Source organism: Alternaria incomplexa (assembly GCF_024043165.1).
Source record: "Alternaria incomplexa strain BMP 0042 chromosome Unknown scaffold_2, whole genome shotgun sequence".
NCBI lineage: Eukaryota > Fungi > Ascomycota > Dothideomycetes > Pleosporales > Pleosporaceae > Alternaria > Alternaria incomplexa.
In genome coordinates this window covers 2,098,581-2,117,323 of record NW_026249851.1, presented here as the reverse complement: position 1 = coordinate 2,117,323, position 18,743 = coordinate 2,098,581, and the positions used below count along the sequence as shown (strand labels likewise).

At 51.6% G+C, this 18,743-nt stretch overlaps 7 protein-coding genes across 7 annotated transcripts; 5 read left to right on the top strand and 2 right to left on the bottom strand.

Moving 5' to 3' along the window:
- Positions 1-487: 487 nt before the first annotated feature.
- Positions 488-2,620, top strand: J4E90_002214 (uncharacterized protein; the record flags this gene model as incomplete). The annotated part of the gene is made up of 1 exon (XM_051431795.1): positions 488-2,620. One exon carries the CDS (start codon positions 488-490, stop codon positions 2,618-2,620), a length of 2,133 nt encoding a protein of 710 aa, XP_051294929.1.
- Positions 2,621-5,234: 2,614 nt separating this feature from the next.
- J4E90_002213 (uncharacterized protein) lies at positions 5,235-6,044 on the top strand (the record flags this gene model as incomplete). Its single annotated transcript, XM_051431794.1, has 2 exons — positions 5,235-5,382; positions 5,434-6,044. The coding sequence occupies 2 exons, from the start codon at positions 5,235-5,237 to the stop codon at positions 6,042-6,044; spliced, it is 759 nt and encodes a 252-aa protein (XP_051294928.1).
- Positions 6,045-6,112: 68 nt separating this feature from the next.
- Positions 6,113-7,009, bottom strand: J4E90_002212 (uncharacterized protein; the record flags this gene model as incomplete). Its single annotated transcript, XM_051431793.1, has 2 exons — positions 6,113-6,882; positions 6,931-7,009. The coding sequence occupies 2 exons, from the start codon at positions 7,007-7,009 to the stop codon at positions 6,113-6,115; spliced, it is 849 nt and encodes a 282-aa protein (XP_051294927.1).
- Positions 7,010-7,547: 538 nt separating this feature from the next.
- On the bottom strand, positions 7,548-7,898 carry SMD3 (small nuclear ribonucleoprotein Sm D3; the record flags this gene model as incomplete). Its single annotated transcript, XM_051431792.1, has 3 exons — positions 7,548-7,681; positions 7,734-7,794; positions 7,851-7,898. The coding sequence occupies 3 exons, from the start codon at positions 7,896-7,898 to the stop codon at positions 7,548-7,550; spliced, it is 243 nt and encodes an 80-aa protein (XP_051294926.1).
- Positions 7,899-13,985: 6,087 nt separating this feature from the next.
- On the top strand, positions 13,986-15,566 carry J4E90_002210 (uncharacterized protein; the record flags this gene model as incomplete). Its single annotated transcript, XM_051431791.1, has 1 exon — positions 13,986-15,566. The coding sequence occupies one exon, from the start codon at positions 13,986-13,988 to the stop codon at positions 15,564-15,566; it is 1,581 nt and encodes a 526-aa protein (XP_051294925.1).
- A 698-nt stretch (positions 15,567-16,264) lies between these two features.
- On the top strand, positions 16,265-16,518 carry J4E90_002209 (uncharacterized protein; the record flags this gene model as incomplete). Its single annotated transcript, XM_051431790.1, has 2 exons — positions 16,265-16,270; positions 16,330-16,518. The coding sequence occupies 2 exons, from the start codon at positions 16,265-16,267 to the stop codon at positions 16,516-16,518; spliced, it is 195 nt and encodes a 64-aa protein (XP_051294924.1).
- A 294-nt stretch (positions 16,519-16,812) lies between these two features.
- Positions 16,813-18,685, top strand: J4E90_002208 (uncharacterized protein; the record flags this gene model as incomplete). The annotated part of the gene is made up of 4 exons (XM_051431789.1): positions 16,813-17,184; positions 17,291-17,600; positions 17,647-18,189; positions 18,237-18,685. 4 exons carry the CDS (start codon positions 16,813-16,815, stop codon positions 18,683-18,685), a joined length of 1,674 nt encoding a protein of 557 aa, XP_051294923.1.
- Between the last annotated feature and the right edge of the window lie 58 nt (positions 18,686-18,743).

Sequence of the window (18,743 nt, the reverse complement as noted above, 5' to 3'; positions counted from 1 at the left end):
GCGGCGCCGAAAGCCGCCCACCTACCAGCGCCAGCACATCCGTTCCAGCAGCCAGTGTTTTGCAACCTTGCGTTACGTTCGCCTATACGGTACCACGCGACCTTGGCCCATGGGCATGGCGCGCAGCTGTTAGATCAAAGAAAACCTTCGGGTTTTCAGTATCGACCCAATGGTATACCACTTGGCCCGTAGCTCAACGAATCCCGACCCAGATTTTTGGCTTACCCATGACAAACAATACGTGATGGCGTTTGCATCACGTTCGCATCAACCATGATTCGTGGTCCATGCTGACTCTCCGAACGGAGAAGCTGCCGCCAACGACTACGTCGCGCCGGCTGGAAGCAGCCATCATCCGCTTCGGCCTCCCACTCGACCCAACTATAAAACAGCAATGGAACTACCCTCCCGCAGAGGTTCGATCAATTCTTGATCCTTTTGACCTTTTGCTAAGACTCTCGAACCTTCACATCACTCTCACTACTCAATGACGCTCGGTTCTCCCGATCAATATGCGTTGTTGCCGTATGGTGATCATTTCTTTGGCGGAGCAGCGCTTGCTCGATCAAAGTCCTACCCCTCTGATTCAGAATCAGATTTCTACATCCCTTTCGAGCCTAATGATTATCGTCCACCGCTATCGAACGTCGCTATCCGACTTCAAGATCCCTTCCTAAGGTGCGACAGGAATCTTGGGTGGAACATTGATTGGGCAGTTGCATTCATCGTTGATCGACTGGAACAGAATTGGGCTGACGCAGCCGAGAAATTAAAGAACGTACGGATACGGGCTGCGACACTTGAAAGGGACGGGCTAGTCCAGGAGATCCCATATCGTATCTTCAACAAGCTCGATGAAGTACTCTTTGCCGGTCATCTGAAAAATGCAGTCTTCCTCGATTTTGACACCCTGGGTACCGACGTCTCAGGCGCCACCTACACGCACAGACTAGGACAAAATCCTGAGGTCAAGCGTATCTCTATCGTCTTGAATCTGGACGCGCTCGAATGCGCCAAGGCGAAAGACATCGTCGCTGTTCTGATCCATCACATGATACACGCATACCTTCTGGTCGCTTGCGGCTCACAGAAAGAAGACGAGGTGGACTATGGACGCTTGGATCATGGCGTGCAGTTTGGTAAGATCATGTTTACCATTAAGAAGCTCTCAGCTGTGCACGGGAGAGAGTTGTCGCCTCTCAACTATGGGCATGGCTCTTCCAACGTTCGCTACATTGCCGAGGAATACTACAGTCCAAGAAGGAGAGAAGTAGTTGAGCGTGCGGACCGGGAGCGATGGTATTGCAGCCACTGCCATAGCATCGTGCAGGGGCCATCCGAGAGCGAAGTGCAGAAGTGGTACGGGAAGGTTTGCAAGCCGCTTTTCGACCAGACCAAGTGCGTCCGCGAGCCGGAAGTCCAAACGTACAACGAGCGGCGTCATGAGCTCGAGACGAAACACCGCGCACGTCTTAGACCTTCTGCAAAGTCGGTCGAGTTCATGTACAAAGACAAGCCCGTCCTCGTTGATGGAGATAAGATTGAAGAGTTTCTGAGCGTGGTGAGGGCATTCGAAAAGGCGGGTAGCCGCTTTCTGAAGGTACACAAGGAAGTTTCTGAAGACACCTTCGTCCGCTTCCTGGAGTTTCTGCACACTGGCTCCTACCGGCCTGACCCACGCCCATTCGCCGCCGCAGCAGCCGGTCTTGGTATCGAACGTCGAGGGCCACCCATCATCAAACCCCAAGCAACGACCAGTGAAGCCTGCGTTCTAACTGACGTAAAGTTTGCCAAGCTCGGCACATTGATGGGCTTCGAAGACTGTAAAAGTTATGCTCTCGATCGGATGAACGCCTATGGCATCCTCAACGAAGACCCCGTAGCCGTCCTCAACGAAATCTATACAGGTTACGAGCCGGACTCTGATCTGAAGGACTGGGCGCGAAAGTTCCTCGTCCGAGCGCCAAATACTCCGAACCCAGAGTACCACACTACGTCGATCAGCCTCACCACCATTGAACCGCCCAATCTTATCAAGCTTGAGAGTCAGCAGAGCTCCCATCGTATGCGCTTTCTCGATGCGATCGAATCCAGTGGAGCACTGGAGAACGACGTCAACAAAGCTCGTGCCGAACTCAAAGCTGCCGGTTGGTACAGCTGGTCTACATTCCTACCGCATGAACCACCCAGGCTGCTCACCGAGCGCTCCATGAGCTACTCCGCCCACCCACTGGCCCTTGGTCGACGCTCCCCTCTTCTCCTCGGCCGCGCATCCACACCAGACCCCTGGCGCAGCGTCCACGACCTCACCGACCGACTCTCATCCCTAGACATCGACCGTCTGCGTGATTTGGAGCGCGAGAAGGAGCGCGACCGTGAGCGAGTGGAGAAGTTGAGAGACTATGAACGGGCCAAGTACAGTGACATAGAGCATGAGAAACTCAGGAAGCTGCGTCGAGAGAAGGAGCGTGAATTGGAGAGGGAGAAGGAAAAAGTGAGGAGGTTGGAACGGGAGAAGGAGAAGGTCAAGGAGACGCATGCGCAGTTGCAGGCTACGGCGGCGATTGAAGCGCTTTTTGGGAGGAGTAGGCATGGGGGGTTCGTTGGGGATTATGATTAAATTGTGGAGTTTTAACGAGGCAGGTGTAGGTGGCCTGCGGTTTTGCAAAGAGGGGTGCAACGGTGCGATGCGAGACTACGTCCGTTTCGCGGTTTTTAGTCAAATGTGAGTTACAAATCACTCTTTCTATTAGGGCAATTCAAAATATCCTCCTCCTATATCTCCTTGTCGATCGTAAGCAAACCCAGTGGTCACTATACGCCATGAGTGATGACGTTGAGAGGATCTGATAGGGAGTCCTGAACATCTCGCATATTCACACTCGACCAGAAGCACTGCGCCAAATTGTTTCTCGTACGAAGGAGAAATGACACAAACATTGTTTTTCGTGCTTTGCGGTATTGGAGTATGGACGATACCGATGAACGATTCAGTGATGAACGCCCCAAATTCTCTGGACAAAGCTTCTCCAGCTGCGGCGGTTTGCTTGGGGTCGACAAGGCGTAGCTTCTCGGGTGTGCCAAAGTATTTCCAAGGGCCACGGATCTTTCCCCCGCTATGTATCTTTCGGAACTCAACAAGGCTTTTGATGAGTTCACTGGCTGATGTCGCGCTGGAACGCCTATATGCTGCATACGACCAGCGGGAGCTGAGATAATCCCGCAACGCATCGAGGCATTCCGTACTTTGTGTGATCGAGCCAAACACGCGCCTCATCATCGGCGAAAGTTCGGACTTTCTGTTGCCAGGAATCGGGAGAATCGTCTGTATTTTGTCTGGTCTATGGAACAATGTCATGGTCTCATACGCAGACAATGTGTCGTAGATCTCTCGCTCGATCCTTGGGAGTTTTACGAACACATAAGCCACTAACTCCGAACGGCTTACTCCCATAATGCGGCACAGCTTTGTAGTGAAGTCGCTAATTTGTCGACTTCTGTCGTTTTCTGTCATATGTTTGTTCCGACATTCTCTGTGACGTTCCTGCCTCCAAGCACTACTCGTCTCACTAGTATATAGCGCGCGAATCGTATTGGGATCCTCGCAGTCTCGAAAAGATGACTGTGAGAGATACATCTTTTCGAGTGAATCTGCACTTCTGTATTGGTTTCTCAGTACATCGAGGATCAGTTCGACGCGCGGTTTGGTATAGTCTGGTAGGATCGGAGCAGATGAATTCGCAGCGTCGCTTGCGATTCCTAGCAGAGCGTACACACCGTCATGAACAAGTGTGCATTGAGAGGTGGAAAAAGATCGTAATAGGGATTGCAATCTCATCGACTCTCGAAACGCTTCAGACGAGGCGTCGCCGACAGAACTACGCATTCGTTGATAGTTCACCCTGTAACGTAACAGATTCCTCCCAGGTGTATCCCATATAGCAGGGTCTCGTGGCTCGCTACGTGAGGAGAGTCCAGCCATGGTCCAAACAACCTGACGGAGGTCGTGGGCTAGAACACTGCATTTGCCCCACCATACATACAGATGCAAAGGCAGAAGAAATTCTTGTATGACCCATACTCGTGACCAGTACGGACGATTCAGAAGGTCTGTCATTGCTCGGCGTGTCGCATAATCACTGGATATAAGAATATGCCGTGGAGCGAATGTGGCTGAGTGAACCAGATCCGAGTTGCTACTCGTTTCGCCTAGCCACGCAATAGCAGATGTAGCTGTCGAGTATAGATCGCGCATCTGGCCGACTTGATGATTACGCTCATGGACGTCATTCTGATTGATGCCTTCCAGTCTCGGTCAGCCAATCGACATTCATCATCATCCGTCATGCCGCATCGAACACATACATAACATGTCAATCCATAGTCTACTTCCACGGCCTTCATCCCATGTTCGGAAACGATGGAGGAAGTCTCGAAGATTTTTTCCGATTCTAACAGTCGTGCCGCAGCATTCGATTTGGTCTTGTCCTCCATCTTGATCCCAGGTGTACGATAGGGCGATGAACGAAGGTTGCTCATCGAGATCAGCATGCGTGAGTTCGCAGCGAATTTGCTCTTCGGGGTCACCAGGTGCTACGGTGAGGAGGCGGATGGTCTTTCTACTTTGATCCAGTTGCGTGTAGCCCAAGGCTGCCATCTTCTCCCATGCTCTTTCGTGCAATAATGTTGTACTGTGGTAAGCTCAGATCGCTTATTCAATGATCGTATAGGAGAGGATACCGAGATGTTTGCTAAGTTGATGGTGCATTTGGAATATTTGAGAGGTGTGAGACCGAAGAGCGAGGCAACAACGATCCGGCTGAGACTCAGCCTGGGCTTCGATTGTAGAAGGCATCGCTGCACAGCCTCTCCTGCGTGAAGGCTGAGCTATCCGATCTTCTGACTGCTTGCTCAGCCGTATAGACACTAGCATTTGGCAAACCAGAGGGCATTATTGGGAGAATGAAGTAGATCTCGATCATTTGTGGCTCGCGATACGATTACAGGAAGTCGTGACGGTCGGTCGTCCTAGGACGGAAGCGCCCCGCATCATGCCCGCAAACCCCGCACAGCATTCTACGTATACACAAGTACATTCCGTGTAAATCACGACACGCCCCAGCATTGCTTTTTAAAAGTGTTCATGCGCCATCTTCTCGTGCATGACTGCTACAAGTACCTTTCGGTTCTCCCTCGAAAGCACGTAAATCTTGAACTTTCACGACACTATCGCCATGACGACTAGTCAAGAAATCAACAACGCGCGCTTCAGTAAGGAAGCACTAGAATGGGATTCGAATGAGAAACACGTAGAGTCAACTTCAAAAGCACTCGAGGCCATCAAGCGCTACGTACCTGCATTCAGAGATGGAAGCAACAAAGGTATTGGCGTGCCACCATCCCAATGCGCTCTTAAACTGACGAGCATCACAGATCTCGACGTACTAGAAATCGGTTGCGGAACTGGCCTACTTTCCTTCATGCTAGCTCCACATGTACGCAGCCTCATCGGCGTCGACACCGCAGATGGGATGATCAGCGCCTTCGACACCAAGCTTGCGGATCTTCCAACGGACCACCCGAATCTCTGTTCGGTGAACCACTTCTTAACAAACCCGGACTCGCATGAATTGCAAAGCGCAGCAGCGCTCCTTGCCACCCATCGCGGAGAGGCAGCGTCGCCGCCTTATTCGTACCGATTTGATCTTGTGGTTTCTCACTTGACGCTGCATCATATCCCTTCGATGGCGGAGATCCTAGCGACTATGCACAAGTGTTTGAAACCCGGAGGTGTTGTTGCGTTGACGGATTATGAGGACTTCGGACCGGAGGCTGTGCCGTTTCATCCGGTGAGTAAGAGGCCGGGTGTAGAGAGGCATGGAATCAAGAAAAGCGAGATGGAAGAGTTATTGTTAGGGACAGGATTTAATGAGGTGAGGGTCGATGAGGCTTTTGTCCTGCGAAAGGAGGTTGATGCTGAGGATGGGAAGCCGGCGAGAGAGATGGATTTCCCGTTCTTGCTGTGTTTCGGTGTGAAAAGTTGAAGTAGCCGCTGGTAGGTAGGCATTTACGATAGTGCTCGGCAGTGTCTGGCAGTCCAGATATGTCCGTATCATAGATCTTTCAGCAGGTCGTTCACTGCCTTTGCAGCGAAACGTTTCCGCTCGGCCTCTTCCATGCCCTCGCCCATCTCCTTGATCGCAACCATCTTTTGCATCATGACTTCCAGGTCTTCGACCTCTTTGTCTCCAGGTTCCTGACCTTCATCGTCGTCGAACCCGGCTAGCGCACCTTTCATACCAAACAGCTCCATGTTCATCTCCGCCTCTTCTGCCGCAAAGCTGCCTTCAAAACCGTTGTCATCCTCGCCCAAGTCTAGGCCGGCCATGCTTTCCCATTCCCCAGCCTCGAGCGCTTCCCTAACTCTGTGTATGCCCGTCGCCTCGCCAAACTCGTTCTTGCCCTTCTTCTCTGAGTCGACGTATTCGAAACCGTAGTCCATGGCCAGTTCTTCCCAGTCTTCATTGCTCTTCTCAAGGTAAGGTGTTATAGATTGTGGCATCGCGACAGCCAAACACACCATGTCACCACCGTATCCACAGGCACGCTCAATGACATCGGAAACGGCCTGCATGGTCTCTTTGATTACTTCTAAATCCTTTGCTTCAACTGGCTTCTTGAAGCAGTATATCCACGCACCGAGCGCAGTGACGACCTCGCGGGCTTCGGGCTTGGTGAATTCGGTGCGCCATTCCGCGACGTTGCTGAGCTCATCGACCCATATCGGAAGATTCGCGGTGTAGTATTTGGTCTCGAGACGCCATTCGTGGGTAAGGCCGGCCGTGGTTTCGGAGGTTTGCTCTGGGGCGGACCCTGTGAGTTCTAAGCCGAGTCAGTAGATGCGCGTAATGCAGAGGGTGTATCAAGTACCCTTCAGCAGTGGGAGTACACCTGCTCCCGGCGCACCGATAGCGAGGATGCGCCGTGGGTTCTTGATCTCCATGTCCATGTTGTGTTGGTTGAAAAAGTGTCGAGTTGCGGAGTTCTCGGGGGTCTCGCCTTTTGACGTGGGGTAGGCGCCTGCCGCAAGGACTATCAGACATTCGCGACTACGCCCGGTTGCGTTTTCACTTCAAATGCCGCCGGACATTCTTTCAGCACGCGCTACTATTGGTGATGTGAAAATGTGCATTCATCCCATTCAAAGGTATCATCAAATTTGTGGCTATCCCAATTTTCAGCGTATGTCCAGCAAGAACGATCTGGTTGCATACCTGTCCTTCCCTCCATTGTCTAGTCCTGGCACCAAATGGCGCGTCCTCGCTGCTGCTGCGCTTCCAGTAGCATGCTCTCTGCTTATGTTGTCTTTTCGCCCGTAACTTTCGGCTCGTTCAGCGACCACCGCCGCGAGTGCTGGCCCTGGCCCTGTTGACTGTGGCCCTTCCACGCGCAAGACCGACACCGCGACCCCTTGTGCCTCTTGATCGGAACATGGGTGCGTTCCTGTGACCTGTCAGTGCCTGTCTCCTTCCAATAAGGCATAAGTCTTACCTCAACATGTCTGGGACGATGAAATATCGCACATGGCTTCCTCGAATGTATACTTGTTCGAGATGTGAGACGCGGCCGTCGCGGGCGGTTACAGTGATGTCTTTCAGCTGTACGTTCATGTTGTCCTCGGCTGTAGCTGGTTAGCATAACGCCTAAGAGCTAAGAGATATATGGGGACGTACCTTCAATCAGCTTGCCGCGGTAGACTTCGCCAGATGTGATTTCAAGTGTGACAATGTGACCCTGAGACCTGTTAGCGCAGGCTCAAGTACTGGTAGAGTCATTGACGGTGAACGTACTGCTGCCTCGTTGAGGAGCTTGATTGGGATGCCGATAGTGCTCGTCATTTTGGTTGTATTGATTCTCGTCCAATTTGACTGGTATTACTAGTCGAGTCCTTCGCGTGTTCGAAGCCGTAGGATGGTGGTAGATCGCAACAAGTGAAGACTTCGTGTCGTGGTCGCAAATCGCGATCGGGGCGCGATTGTGTTTCGTAGATTCGTCGCCTTCTCGGTACGCAGGAGTCGTCGGTAACAGTGCACGGCGCAGTCTTGGGTGTCGTGGGTGCAGAGCGCGTGCGCGGTGCTAATATCGCTGTCTACAGAAAGTTGAGGTTGAGCTTGGACCATGTCTTAGTCATCATGCCATCGCTCTCTGCTGCCTGCTCCTCATCAAGAACTCGATGTCTGTTTAAGCTACACCCTATCAAGTTGCGTCCGTCTCATATCAGCATGTTACAATGTACTATAATATGTATTCCTCATGTCTATGATACCAGGTTCTCTCCCCTCGATGACATAGCCGTACGCTCCTGCGTAGCGTAGCCAGGACTGCCGGAACTCTGTCGAACACTAATCCCACTCTGAATCTTCGACCTGAATAAACGTATAGACAGGCTAAGCGGAGTTCGCTGGTACTGCTTGCAGCGGTCGGTCTCGAGAGTTGCTCGGAACGGTATCGGAACCGTCGGAACTAACATCTCTGGAAAAGCAGCGCGCAACAAGCGCGTCACCATCCAGTTTCACCATCGCAATTTTACTACGCTGCATCACCAATGAACATCTCGGGCACTTTGAACGTCTTCCGGCTGATTTGGAATCCGACTCTGTGTCTCCCGCAGCACACAGTCTCGACATTCAATCATCTACCCATTCCCCTGTCGAAAGCCTTTAGGAAGGATGGGGTCAACGAGCAGAAAGAGGTAGACATCCAAGCTGTAGTGCTCGACAAAGACAACTGTTTTGCTGTCCCACATACCGATGAGATTCACAAGCCATATGAAGTACTGCTACGCGCCTTTCCCCACCCAGAACGTTACTAATCACCATTTTAGGATCATTTCCAGCGCCTGCGACGCGCTTATCCAGGCTCAAAACTCCTGATAGTGTCTAACACAGCTGGCACATCATCCGATAAGAATTATGCCCAAGCCGATGTCTTGGAGGCCAACACCGGTGTCAAAGTGTTGCGACATACCACCAAGAAGCCTGGCTGTAAGGAAGAGGTCATGGCTTACTTCAGGGCACATCCAGACTCTGGTGTGACCAGACCAGATCAAATCGCGATAGTAGGAGATCGCCTGTCCACGGACGTCATGATGGCAAACCTCATGGGTGGATATGGAGTATGGGTCAGAGATGGAGTACAGGGACGGGGTTTTGTAAGTGCTTCAGCTCAGAGAGCGCATCCTAAATAGTGACCTAACGGAGTCGCAAATCATGTCTTTGAGGCTAACGGAATTGTAGTTTGCGAGAGTTGAGGATAGACTGCAGAGCTTCCTTCTCAGGAGAGGATACGCTGCGCCTGATCCTAGCCGCAATCAGTTCGAGTAATACATGAGGCAGCACAGACTTATTGAGCAGAAAGAATGCGTATCTGCTTGTTTGACGGATGATTTCAGTCCGAGCGGTAAACCACAATTCTCCTGCGAATTTCATCGTGGAGTTTCTTTCGTTCTGCATCACTACGAGATACACATGGAAACCTAGCGATGATCTCAAACGTGGCCTGTCATTGGAGTCTGTCCGCTTCTATTGCGCGACATATGAAGAATTTCAGAGGTTTACTGTAAGGTCGCGACCCAAGAAACGATTGGTGGGGTTTTCCTTGCAAGCGGCACACTTTCTAACCACAAACCTTAAACGATGCTGTAGTGAGCATCCTTCACCAGCCTTCGCTAACATCGACAGAAAAGTCTATTTAACAGAACCAATCCTACGCTTAGTATGTAAGTCCCTGCGTGCTCGGCTGGCCCCGCACTCGAATCCTACGGAGGGCCTAACCTCAGACCTTCCCCATCTGAGTTCACCTCCGTCCAGGCTCGACACTCTGTCAACGCCAAAGCCCAGAGCAGATAGATAAGCAGTACTGTCTCAATACTATCTACTAAAAAGTGCATCTAGCTCCAGCAGACTTGCTACATAGGATCGGGCCGCTTGTCAATAGACTCACCTGTCTTTTCTAAGCTATGCTGCATGTCAGCATGAACGGCACTCCACCAGAGTGCATCGCATGCCGGTCTATGTCACTTCAGCTTACGCCCCAGAACTTTAGCCTGCGATGAGGATAGCCTAGTCCATACTTCGAACCGGGCGACAAAGAATACGCCTTACGCCCTGACGACCTAATAGAAGCGTATGTTCAAAGATGATATAATTGCTATAAGAATGGCTCTTCTTCGTCTCGAACAGCTCCTTCCCATCCCCATTCATTCTTCTGATACGCAACAGACCCTTCATAGATTGAAAGAGCTAGATACCGTACGCCTGTCCACAGCGATCTTCATCAAGTATGTCCTAGTAACGAGTCCCTTCCTTCAGCACGATCTACGACATATGTACTTCAATGTATATACGCACGCCTTTACAATGGCTAATCTTACTTAGAACGCACCCGCCAACATGGTCACTCACACCACTATTATCCGCGCAATCATCAGCTTCGGTCTCTTCGCTTCGCCCACAGTTGCCGCTCCAGCAGCAGTTGCCGATCCTGTAGCCCTTGCTGCTCCTGCACCCCTTGCCGAACCCGCCACTGCCGCAGCAGCAGCAGCAGGCGAATACCTGGGGGTAAATTCTCCCATTTAAGCAATCTTGGTGAGACAAACACTAACTTCAGACATCGATGATTTAGGGCATTAACATGGACGCCTATTGTATAAAGGAGATTGGACCTCAGTGGAGAGCTCTTCGGTTTGATAGTACATGCAACGGTTGGAAGTGCTGGGATGCGTATACTAATTTTAAGACGGGCGTCAACACTCCTCGGGCATGCGTTAATCAATATGGGGCTGGAGTGTATGCTCGGTGCAATGGGGATGCGCTCAGCTGGGGCTGCTACAAGGCATAGACGGACATACAAATTCACATTCTTCCTGTCGTTTGTGGTTGACATGTCGCTTTCGAGTTGATGGCTTTACGTCCCACTGTTTCACGGTCCATCTTCAACGAGGACTTTGCAAGGTCTTTCGGATGCCAAAACACATCCATTCTCACGAGTTGTGTATTGGTTACTTGGCGAGTGTTCATTCGCAGCCTTCATTCCGGTTTGTCGCGTTTACGAATTTGAAGAACGCAAACGTAAGCAAGACTTCTACACAGAGTTTGCAAGGCTGATGACATACACCAATTTGCCGTATATGCACTGTTTAGCAGCAGAAGGCCAGAATGTGCGCGGACTAATGGAAGGGATGGGGTTCAGGGCGGGGTGCGTAAGGGGACCAGAAAGAGTTAATAGGTGATGCGGGCTTATAATGGTAGCTGTATAACGTCCGGATTTGGAAGACGATATGCTCCAAGGTCGAGAGCCTTGCCACATATGTTTGCGTCTGCTTATCACTACTTCGGCTACACCAAGCTGCGCCGCATAGTAGCATAAACGATCTTAGACCCACCCCCTTCCCCTCCCTTCCAACGTCTAGCGTACAAGTAAGATCATTTGGTCGACAGTTGTGACGTGGCTAGTAATCAATATGCCTGGACGACCTACATGAAGGCGCATGTTCGAAGCAGGAGCAAATCACTATAAGAACTACTCTTCTTCACCTTGAATACCTAGGTAGCTCCCCTCCATAGTCACCCACTCACCGAGCACACAGCGACCATCTCACAAATTTCAAGACCCAGCCACGATCTACCTGTTCGCATCAGTCTTCATCAGATACCTAGGTATGTGGCAGTAGCGAGATCTTTCCTTTCCCCAAACTGAGACATAGAAACCTATCTCTCCAATTACTAACTTCCACTCGTCTGTGTACAGGGAACAATATGGTTACCCACACTACAGTTCTCGGTGCCATTATCAGCTTCGGCCTCCTCGCCGGGCCAGCATCTGGCGCCCCAGCAGCGCTCGTCGCGCCAGCAGCTGCTGCAGCGGCAGCTGGCCAGAGACTCGGCGGCATAGACATGCCCCGGGCCTGCCCCGGGCCTGCCGTGAGCAGTATGGTTTGCCTTTGACTGCTACACACAGCCTTGGAAATTCATGCAACGACTGGCGATGCTCAGGTGGAGCCCTCAACGTCGGTATAGTCTTGAATGTCGACACTCCTGCAGCATGTACGAGGCAGTACGGCAGCAACGTGTATGCTTGGTGTGATGGTGGATGGGACAAGTGGTCTTGCTATAGGGTATAGACGGACAGGAGGTTAACATCAAATTGAGAAATGAAGCCCTCCTATCGTGCTTGATTCATATATCGCAATCGGATCGATGCTTTCATATATCACTGCTTCGTGATATGTATGTAGGAAGGATTGTGAGAATTTGCAAAGCCTGTCGGATGTTTCAGTACGTGCGTTCTAACACCACTCACTTTGATCACTGATATTTGGCAGTCTTATCACCCTCGAACCGGTGAGTTCTTTTCCCATGTCCACTGAATTTATTGATTCCAGAGGACCCAGCCGAAAGTAAGACTTTGCATGATACGCAGTCCGATAGTCAAAACCGGTCCTCGATGAGATGCTGGTGAGCCATCGTGCAGGCTATCGCGTCTGGATTTATCAGCGAGAAACAAGAAGCCGACTGTCGCGAAGCCAAACGCGAGAATGTTGACTGCTGGATCACAGATGCTAATATGAGGACAAGAAATTTCTTTACGCAAAGTTGAGCAGGTCATCAAGGACTGTCTCCGCACGTGAAGTAAATAGTGTATGCACGAGTGCATGATCGTATGTATGGATTGAGTTGAGGGCGGGCGGGGTTGCGGCCCGCGGGGCATCGCCCGCCGACACGGCTGGTGGCGGCTTCCCCCTCGACGGCCTGTATCGGATCTCTGATTCTGCCTATTATAACGATTCGCACTTATAAAGATACACGATGGCCTAATACGAGACGAATGTAGCTATGATAGTGATCGCCGTCGCCACTCCTCAAAACTGCGCTGCGCCAAAAGAAGAGCACGCGATCCTGCTAGTTTCACATACCTTTTGGCAGTAACGTTATTCATTGAATGAGGAAGGTACACAAAAAGGTGGTCTAATCAAGATTGTAGCCAGCAAGTATTCCGAGACATGACACGGTTTCTTTCGTCACCGCATGCCCGCCCCCTAGGCTACCGCTCAGCACAGCTACACAGATGCGCAGCAGGCTTTAGAACGATATGCCTCAACACTATGCAAGAATTATTCCTCTATTACTTATCAGCTAAAGTACAGAACCAGTACTTGGGAAACCCACTCGGTGTATTACAAACGGGTACAAACAACTAAGCGCCCATCCCCCAGCACACCTGCATCCGCCCACTCGCTAAGGATTCGACGCGACTCTTCGTCATAAGACCGGCATTGGATTCGCTGACAACGTGGCAATCACACACTGTGTCACAGCATATGCACAAGTCATGCACTGTTACTTTTCAAACATGTGCTGCCCTCATCGGCGTCCGAACCCCTCACTCATGATAACACACGCCTCACGCAGCCTGAGATTACTGGAAACTTGGTGGCCCGAATCCCATCTATTTCTCTAAGTTCAGCTACAGGTTAAGGGAGCGCAGGCAGTCTGTTTTTACCTGGTCGGCCCCGCTTTGGACAGCCTCACAGGCGGCATGCCGCCCTTCTTATACAGACCTCTTGATCCGAATAATAACACCATTCGATTGCTCAGAGTATATCCCGGGGATACTCACGAACCCCTTCGATGTCTACTCTTACATGCAAACCTCCGCGATGGTCTGCCTTACCACGCATTGTCGTATACCTGGTCTCTTGACAATGGCAAACGCAATGTACAATGCAATGGTGTGGACATCGAGATCGGAAAGAATCTTTGGGACTTCCTTCATCGTTTTCGCTCTTGGAACATAGGTGGTGACGCTGCTCTATGGATTGATGCCATTTGTGAGTATGTGTCAATGCGATTAGTTAATAGCGCTAATGTTCGGAGAAAGGTATCAACCAAGATGACATCGAAGAGCGTAATCAACAAATCACCAAAATGCGAGACCTATATTCGACAGCGAAATCAGTCATTGCATGGCTGGGAGAGATAACCCCCGAGGAAACTGTGGCGTATCCGTTTGTACCCGATCGCCATCTTGGTAGCGGATGGACGCACAAGACTATAGCGGATATCCTGCACAAGCCATACTGGGAGCGCATGTGGGTTATTCAAGAAGCGTTATTGCCCCAAGTCCTAGAAGTCTGGCTAGGCGAGTACCGTGCAGATGCAGACGAACTGAGCCGTGTGATGGGAGTGGACCGAATTCGCATGGAGACTCCACATATTCCAGGGTGGAAACTTCTATACTCTCGGAGAGAGTATCGAGCCTACGGAGATCCGAAGATATCCCTACCGTATCTCACCGCCTGGGATTGGCCGCTAGCGTTCGAGCTTCGGTGGTTGATCGAATCGTTCTCCAGGTCGAAGTGTAGCGTTATTCACGACAAGATATATGCACTGCTGGGTCTTGCCTCTCAGAATCCCAGGACCTCGCATCGTCTCATACCCGACTACAACTTATCGACCAAGCAGTTGTTCGTAAGTCTGCTGCAAAACCAATGCGAAAGTGGGGAACCGGATCTGTGGAAAGAGCGCGACTTTCTCAATCTGTTCCGTCGCGTACTGAATCTGGATCGCGAAGACATTGCAAGATATAGTCTTGAGGTGGCACCGGGTACTAGAGATAGCAGCTTTGTACTGGCTCGAGGGCTCGAGGTAACTGCATCGCTACAATTTCTCCACGCTACAGATGTGCTCTACCTTCCGTATCGATATGAGTACTGGTATCATACTAGGAGAGGAGTCCAGCTTTCCTTACCACCAGATGTTCAGAACGCCGTAAGTTGTCTCAATGCAGGGTCGGAACGTACGGGTGCGCTCAACAACTTTCTGAAGTACCGCTGGCTGGGTAGCCGGATGGTGACTTCCAGTGAAGCCGCCGTGGCTTTGTCTCAAAGAGCCTTCATCAATGCGCTTACCCAACAGTCGCGACATCGAGCGACTAGACAAAGCCGAGGCCATCTAAATCTATGTTGCAGCATGGTTGATATAATGTCTTCCGCGATCACCAAGAACACAAAAGACTGCTGGGCCTCGATGCAACGAGTCGCAGAGAAAGGCGACACTGGCGAGGCCACTCACCCCATAACATATCTCTCAGGCCAGCAAATCTTGGCCGAAGGTACAAGACTTGCTGTATTCACCGGCGCAACGGATTTGCACAACGCCCTAGTGTTGGAGGTATATAAGGACTACCATTGCACTCCACCAGAGACACGCTACGAAGTTCAAGGCATTGCTTTCATCTTAGACCATGGAAGTCTGCATAGCTCGGCCCTAAGCAAGAAGATTCGCTTCAAGTACTGCGGTCTCCCGAGTCTAATGGACTTTCATCGAGTGAATGTTCTAGATGAGGCTCAGCTTGGTACGATACTTGGAGATGCTCTCGCAGCAGAGCGTAGTGGGGAATTGAGTGAGCCTGAAACGCTCGATGGTTACGAGATCAGCGTGGGAAGTAAAGCGAACTACTTCGAAACCACCTTGGAACGATATGAGATAACCACCAAAGCAGTGTAATGGGCTACAATGTGGTTTCGTACATGCTTGAGTACCTCGACCCCATTTATTCTAGCGAAAGCAGAATTAGTGCCTTGATTCAGTGACACCGTCCAAAATCCCGAGCTCACCTTGAGCGGAACCTGGAATTTCTTGAGATGCACCGGCGCACACCAAGATTCTGAACGTTTGCTATGCTTTAACGATCCAAACATGAGCGTGTTGGAACGCACAATATTACAAAACTTAAAACCCCATGCGCATATATTGCCCTTATAAGCTGCGGGCGCTGTGCAAATGTATATGCACTTGTAACTGTCGGTCGGATCGAGTGGAGGCGCAGCAGGGTCCTTGAACGCCAGCTTCACATGCCTCAAGAATGTTTGGTACAAAATCCGGTTGCCTGATAATGCCCCGCTCGTTCGTCACTTTATCCGAAGGCACAGCCTCACGCGTTCCCACATTTCATAACAAACAGCCACGGTGTTGGTGTGCAATGAACAATGGCCATGTGGCGTTAACCAATACGTGACTAGGGCGGTGCACCGGCGGGGGCTTAGCAGGTAAGCACGTCAGCTTCGGCTCTTGCCAACATCGCAAGGCATACATTATAACCTGACCTTCCATCTCAACCTTGTCAAATCCTATCTCGAGAATCAGCCTTGTCCGACTTTCTCAATCCTCTGTCACGCAACAGAACCATTACACGCAATAGAAAGATGGGTGTATGTTATCGCCAGCTCCTTAGCTACCCCTCCACCCCACCTTCGTCATAGCTAACCAGGCGAAGCTCGCATCTAAGATGCAGGCGGCTCAGGCTGCATCTGGCTATCCTCCGCCCGGTGGACAAGGCGGCTACGTAAGTCTTCAAGTGAAGGGTGATGTTGGCAATGATTCACTAATGCAACGTAGCCTGGACAGCCACAGTATCAAGCGTATCCAGGTGCCCAAGGTGCCGGTGCTCCCGGGGTAAGCCCAAAGCTCTTTCTTTCTCTTGTCACTTGCTCTGCGTCGTCATCGCCCTTCCCTACCCGCTACTTAAGACTGGGCATTCGCAAGCCTCTTCCCTAGTTCTCCACTTGCTTTTGGCACCAATAAATTATCGCACGCCCGGCATCCACTCTGGACTTTTTCCGCCACACTTCGTTCCTGGACCTAGCCACACATGCCTCTATCAAGCAAGATGTCATCTAGCTATACTGCCTATCAGCCCAACGCCGGGCAGGCGCCAAATCCTTATGCGCAACAACAACAGCCTGGTCCTCCTATGCCTCCGCGTCCTGGTTCGTATGCGCCGCCGCAGTCGCCTTTTGCGCAACCGGCAGCTCCCACCCAATATGGCGCATCTTCACCATATCCACAAGGGCAGTCAGGGTATAGCAGACCCCCTCCACCGCCGCCAGGACAACAGCCTTCATCTCCATATTCTCAATCGTCATTCCCACAGTCCCCACAACCAGGTCAAGCGCCCCCCGCGCAGTGGAATCAGCCACAGGTCCCGCCGCCGTATGGACAGCAACCACCACAACAGCCTTACCAGCAGCAAAGCCAATGGGGCCAACCACAGCAACCCGCTTATGGACAGGCGCCGCAGCAATATGGCCAACCTTACGGCCAGCAGCCCGCTTTCCAACCGAATGTTCGTACTAATTTAGATTTTTTCGATTTTCAAACCCACGTATGAGCAAAGGCGCAGAGCTAGTGACTTTCCGCGAAGATCTGTGCAGAGACTAACGTGATATTAGGGTGGACCACCAGTACAGCCTCCGCAGGGCCAGTATGGCGCACCTCCACCACAAGGAGGATATGGCGGCGGCCCGCCCCCTCCCCAACAGGTTCAGGCCGGACCAGCTGAGATCGCGGGCTACAAGCAGCTTCTGCAAGCCTGCATCCAAGAGAAGGGCCTCCAGAACTTCCCGATCTGCCAACATATTGACCAGATTGCTCAACAAGCGCCCGCGAAGATCAATCAAGTCATCTCGCGCTGGAAGATCCAGAAGGAGATTGCCAATGACATTGTTAAACTAGCGCTTTACGACATCGTGCTATACATCGGTAATTTTCTCAGCTCGAGAATCGTGATCAAGCTGACATCCATTAGATGACAGTGGATCCATGCAGTTCGAAGAGGAAGGCAGCCGTATCACAGATTTGCGCCTTATTTTGGACCGAGTCTCGTTCGCTGCAACTCTCTTTGACAACGATGGCATCTCTGTCCGCTGCATGAACACCGATCTCTCGGGAGCTCGCGACCAACAGGGTCGGCCTCTCCAAGATGGCGTCGCGACTGAGGCTCAGGTCGCAGAGATCATGCGTGGCGTCAACTTCAAGGGCCTCACACCCATGGGTACCTCCATGGAGAAGAAGGTCATCAATGAGATAGTACTCCCAAAGGCACGCTCAGGACAGATGCAGAAGCCAGTATTGGTCATTGCCATCACCGACGGGCAGCCTGCAGGTGAGAAGTCAACCTTGATTTTTGATATCATCAGGGACACCTACAGACATCTTCAGTCGACGCCCTACGGCCGTGGTGCAGTCGCTTTTGAGTTTGCTCAGGTAGGAAACGATGTGACTGCTAGGAAATTCCTCAGTCAACTCGATGAGGAACCCGACGTTGGCCCCATGGTTGACTGCACGTCCAGTAAGTCTCATACCATCCAGACTAGACCTGTGCTCACGCAGAATTAGACTTCGAGAACGAACAGGAAGAGATGATGCGCGCAAACCCTCCTGTCGATCTTACACCCGATCTTTGGATCATCAAGCTTCTTCTCGGTGCCATTGATCGAAGCTACGACTCGAAGGACGAGAAGAGCAACCCAGCACCTGGCGGGTACGGCGCACCACCCGGCCAGTATGGCGCACCTCCTCCAGGTTACGGCCAACAGCCACCCCAGGGCTATGGCCAACAGCCGCCGCAAGGCTATGGACAGCAGCCACCCCAGGGTTACGGTGCTCCACCTGGTCAGCATCCGCCCCAAGGATACGGTGCTCCACCCGGCGCACCTCCACAAGGCTACGGTCAACAAGCACCTCCACCAGGTCAGTATGGCCAGCAGCGACCGCCCCAAGGAGGCCCCGGTGGATACCCAGGTCAGCAGCAGTATGGCCAACCGCCACCAGGCGGCAGGTACTAGGAGTTGCCCCATGTAGCTTTTCCCTATGGCGTGAGTACTGGTTCAGATGATGGCACGG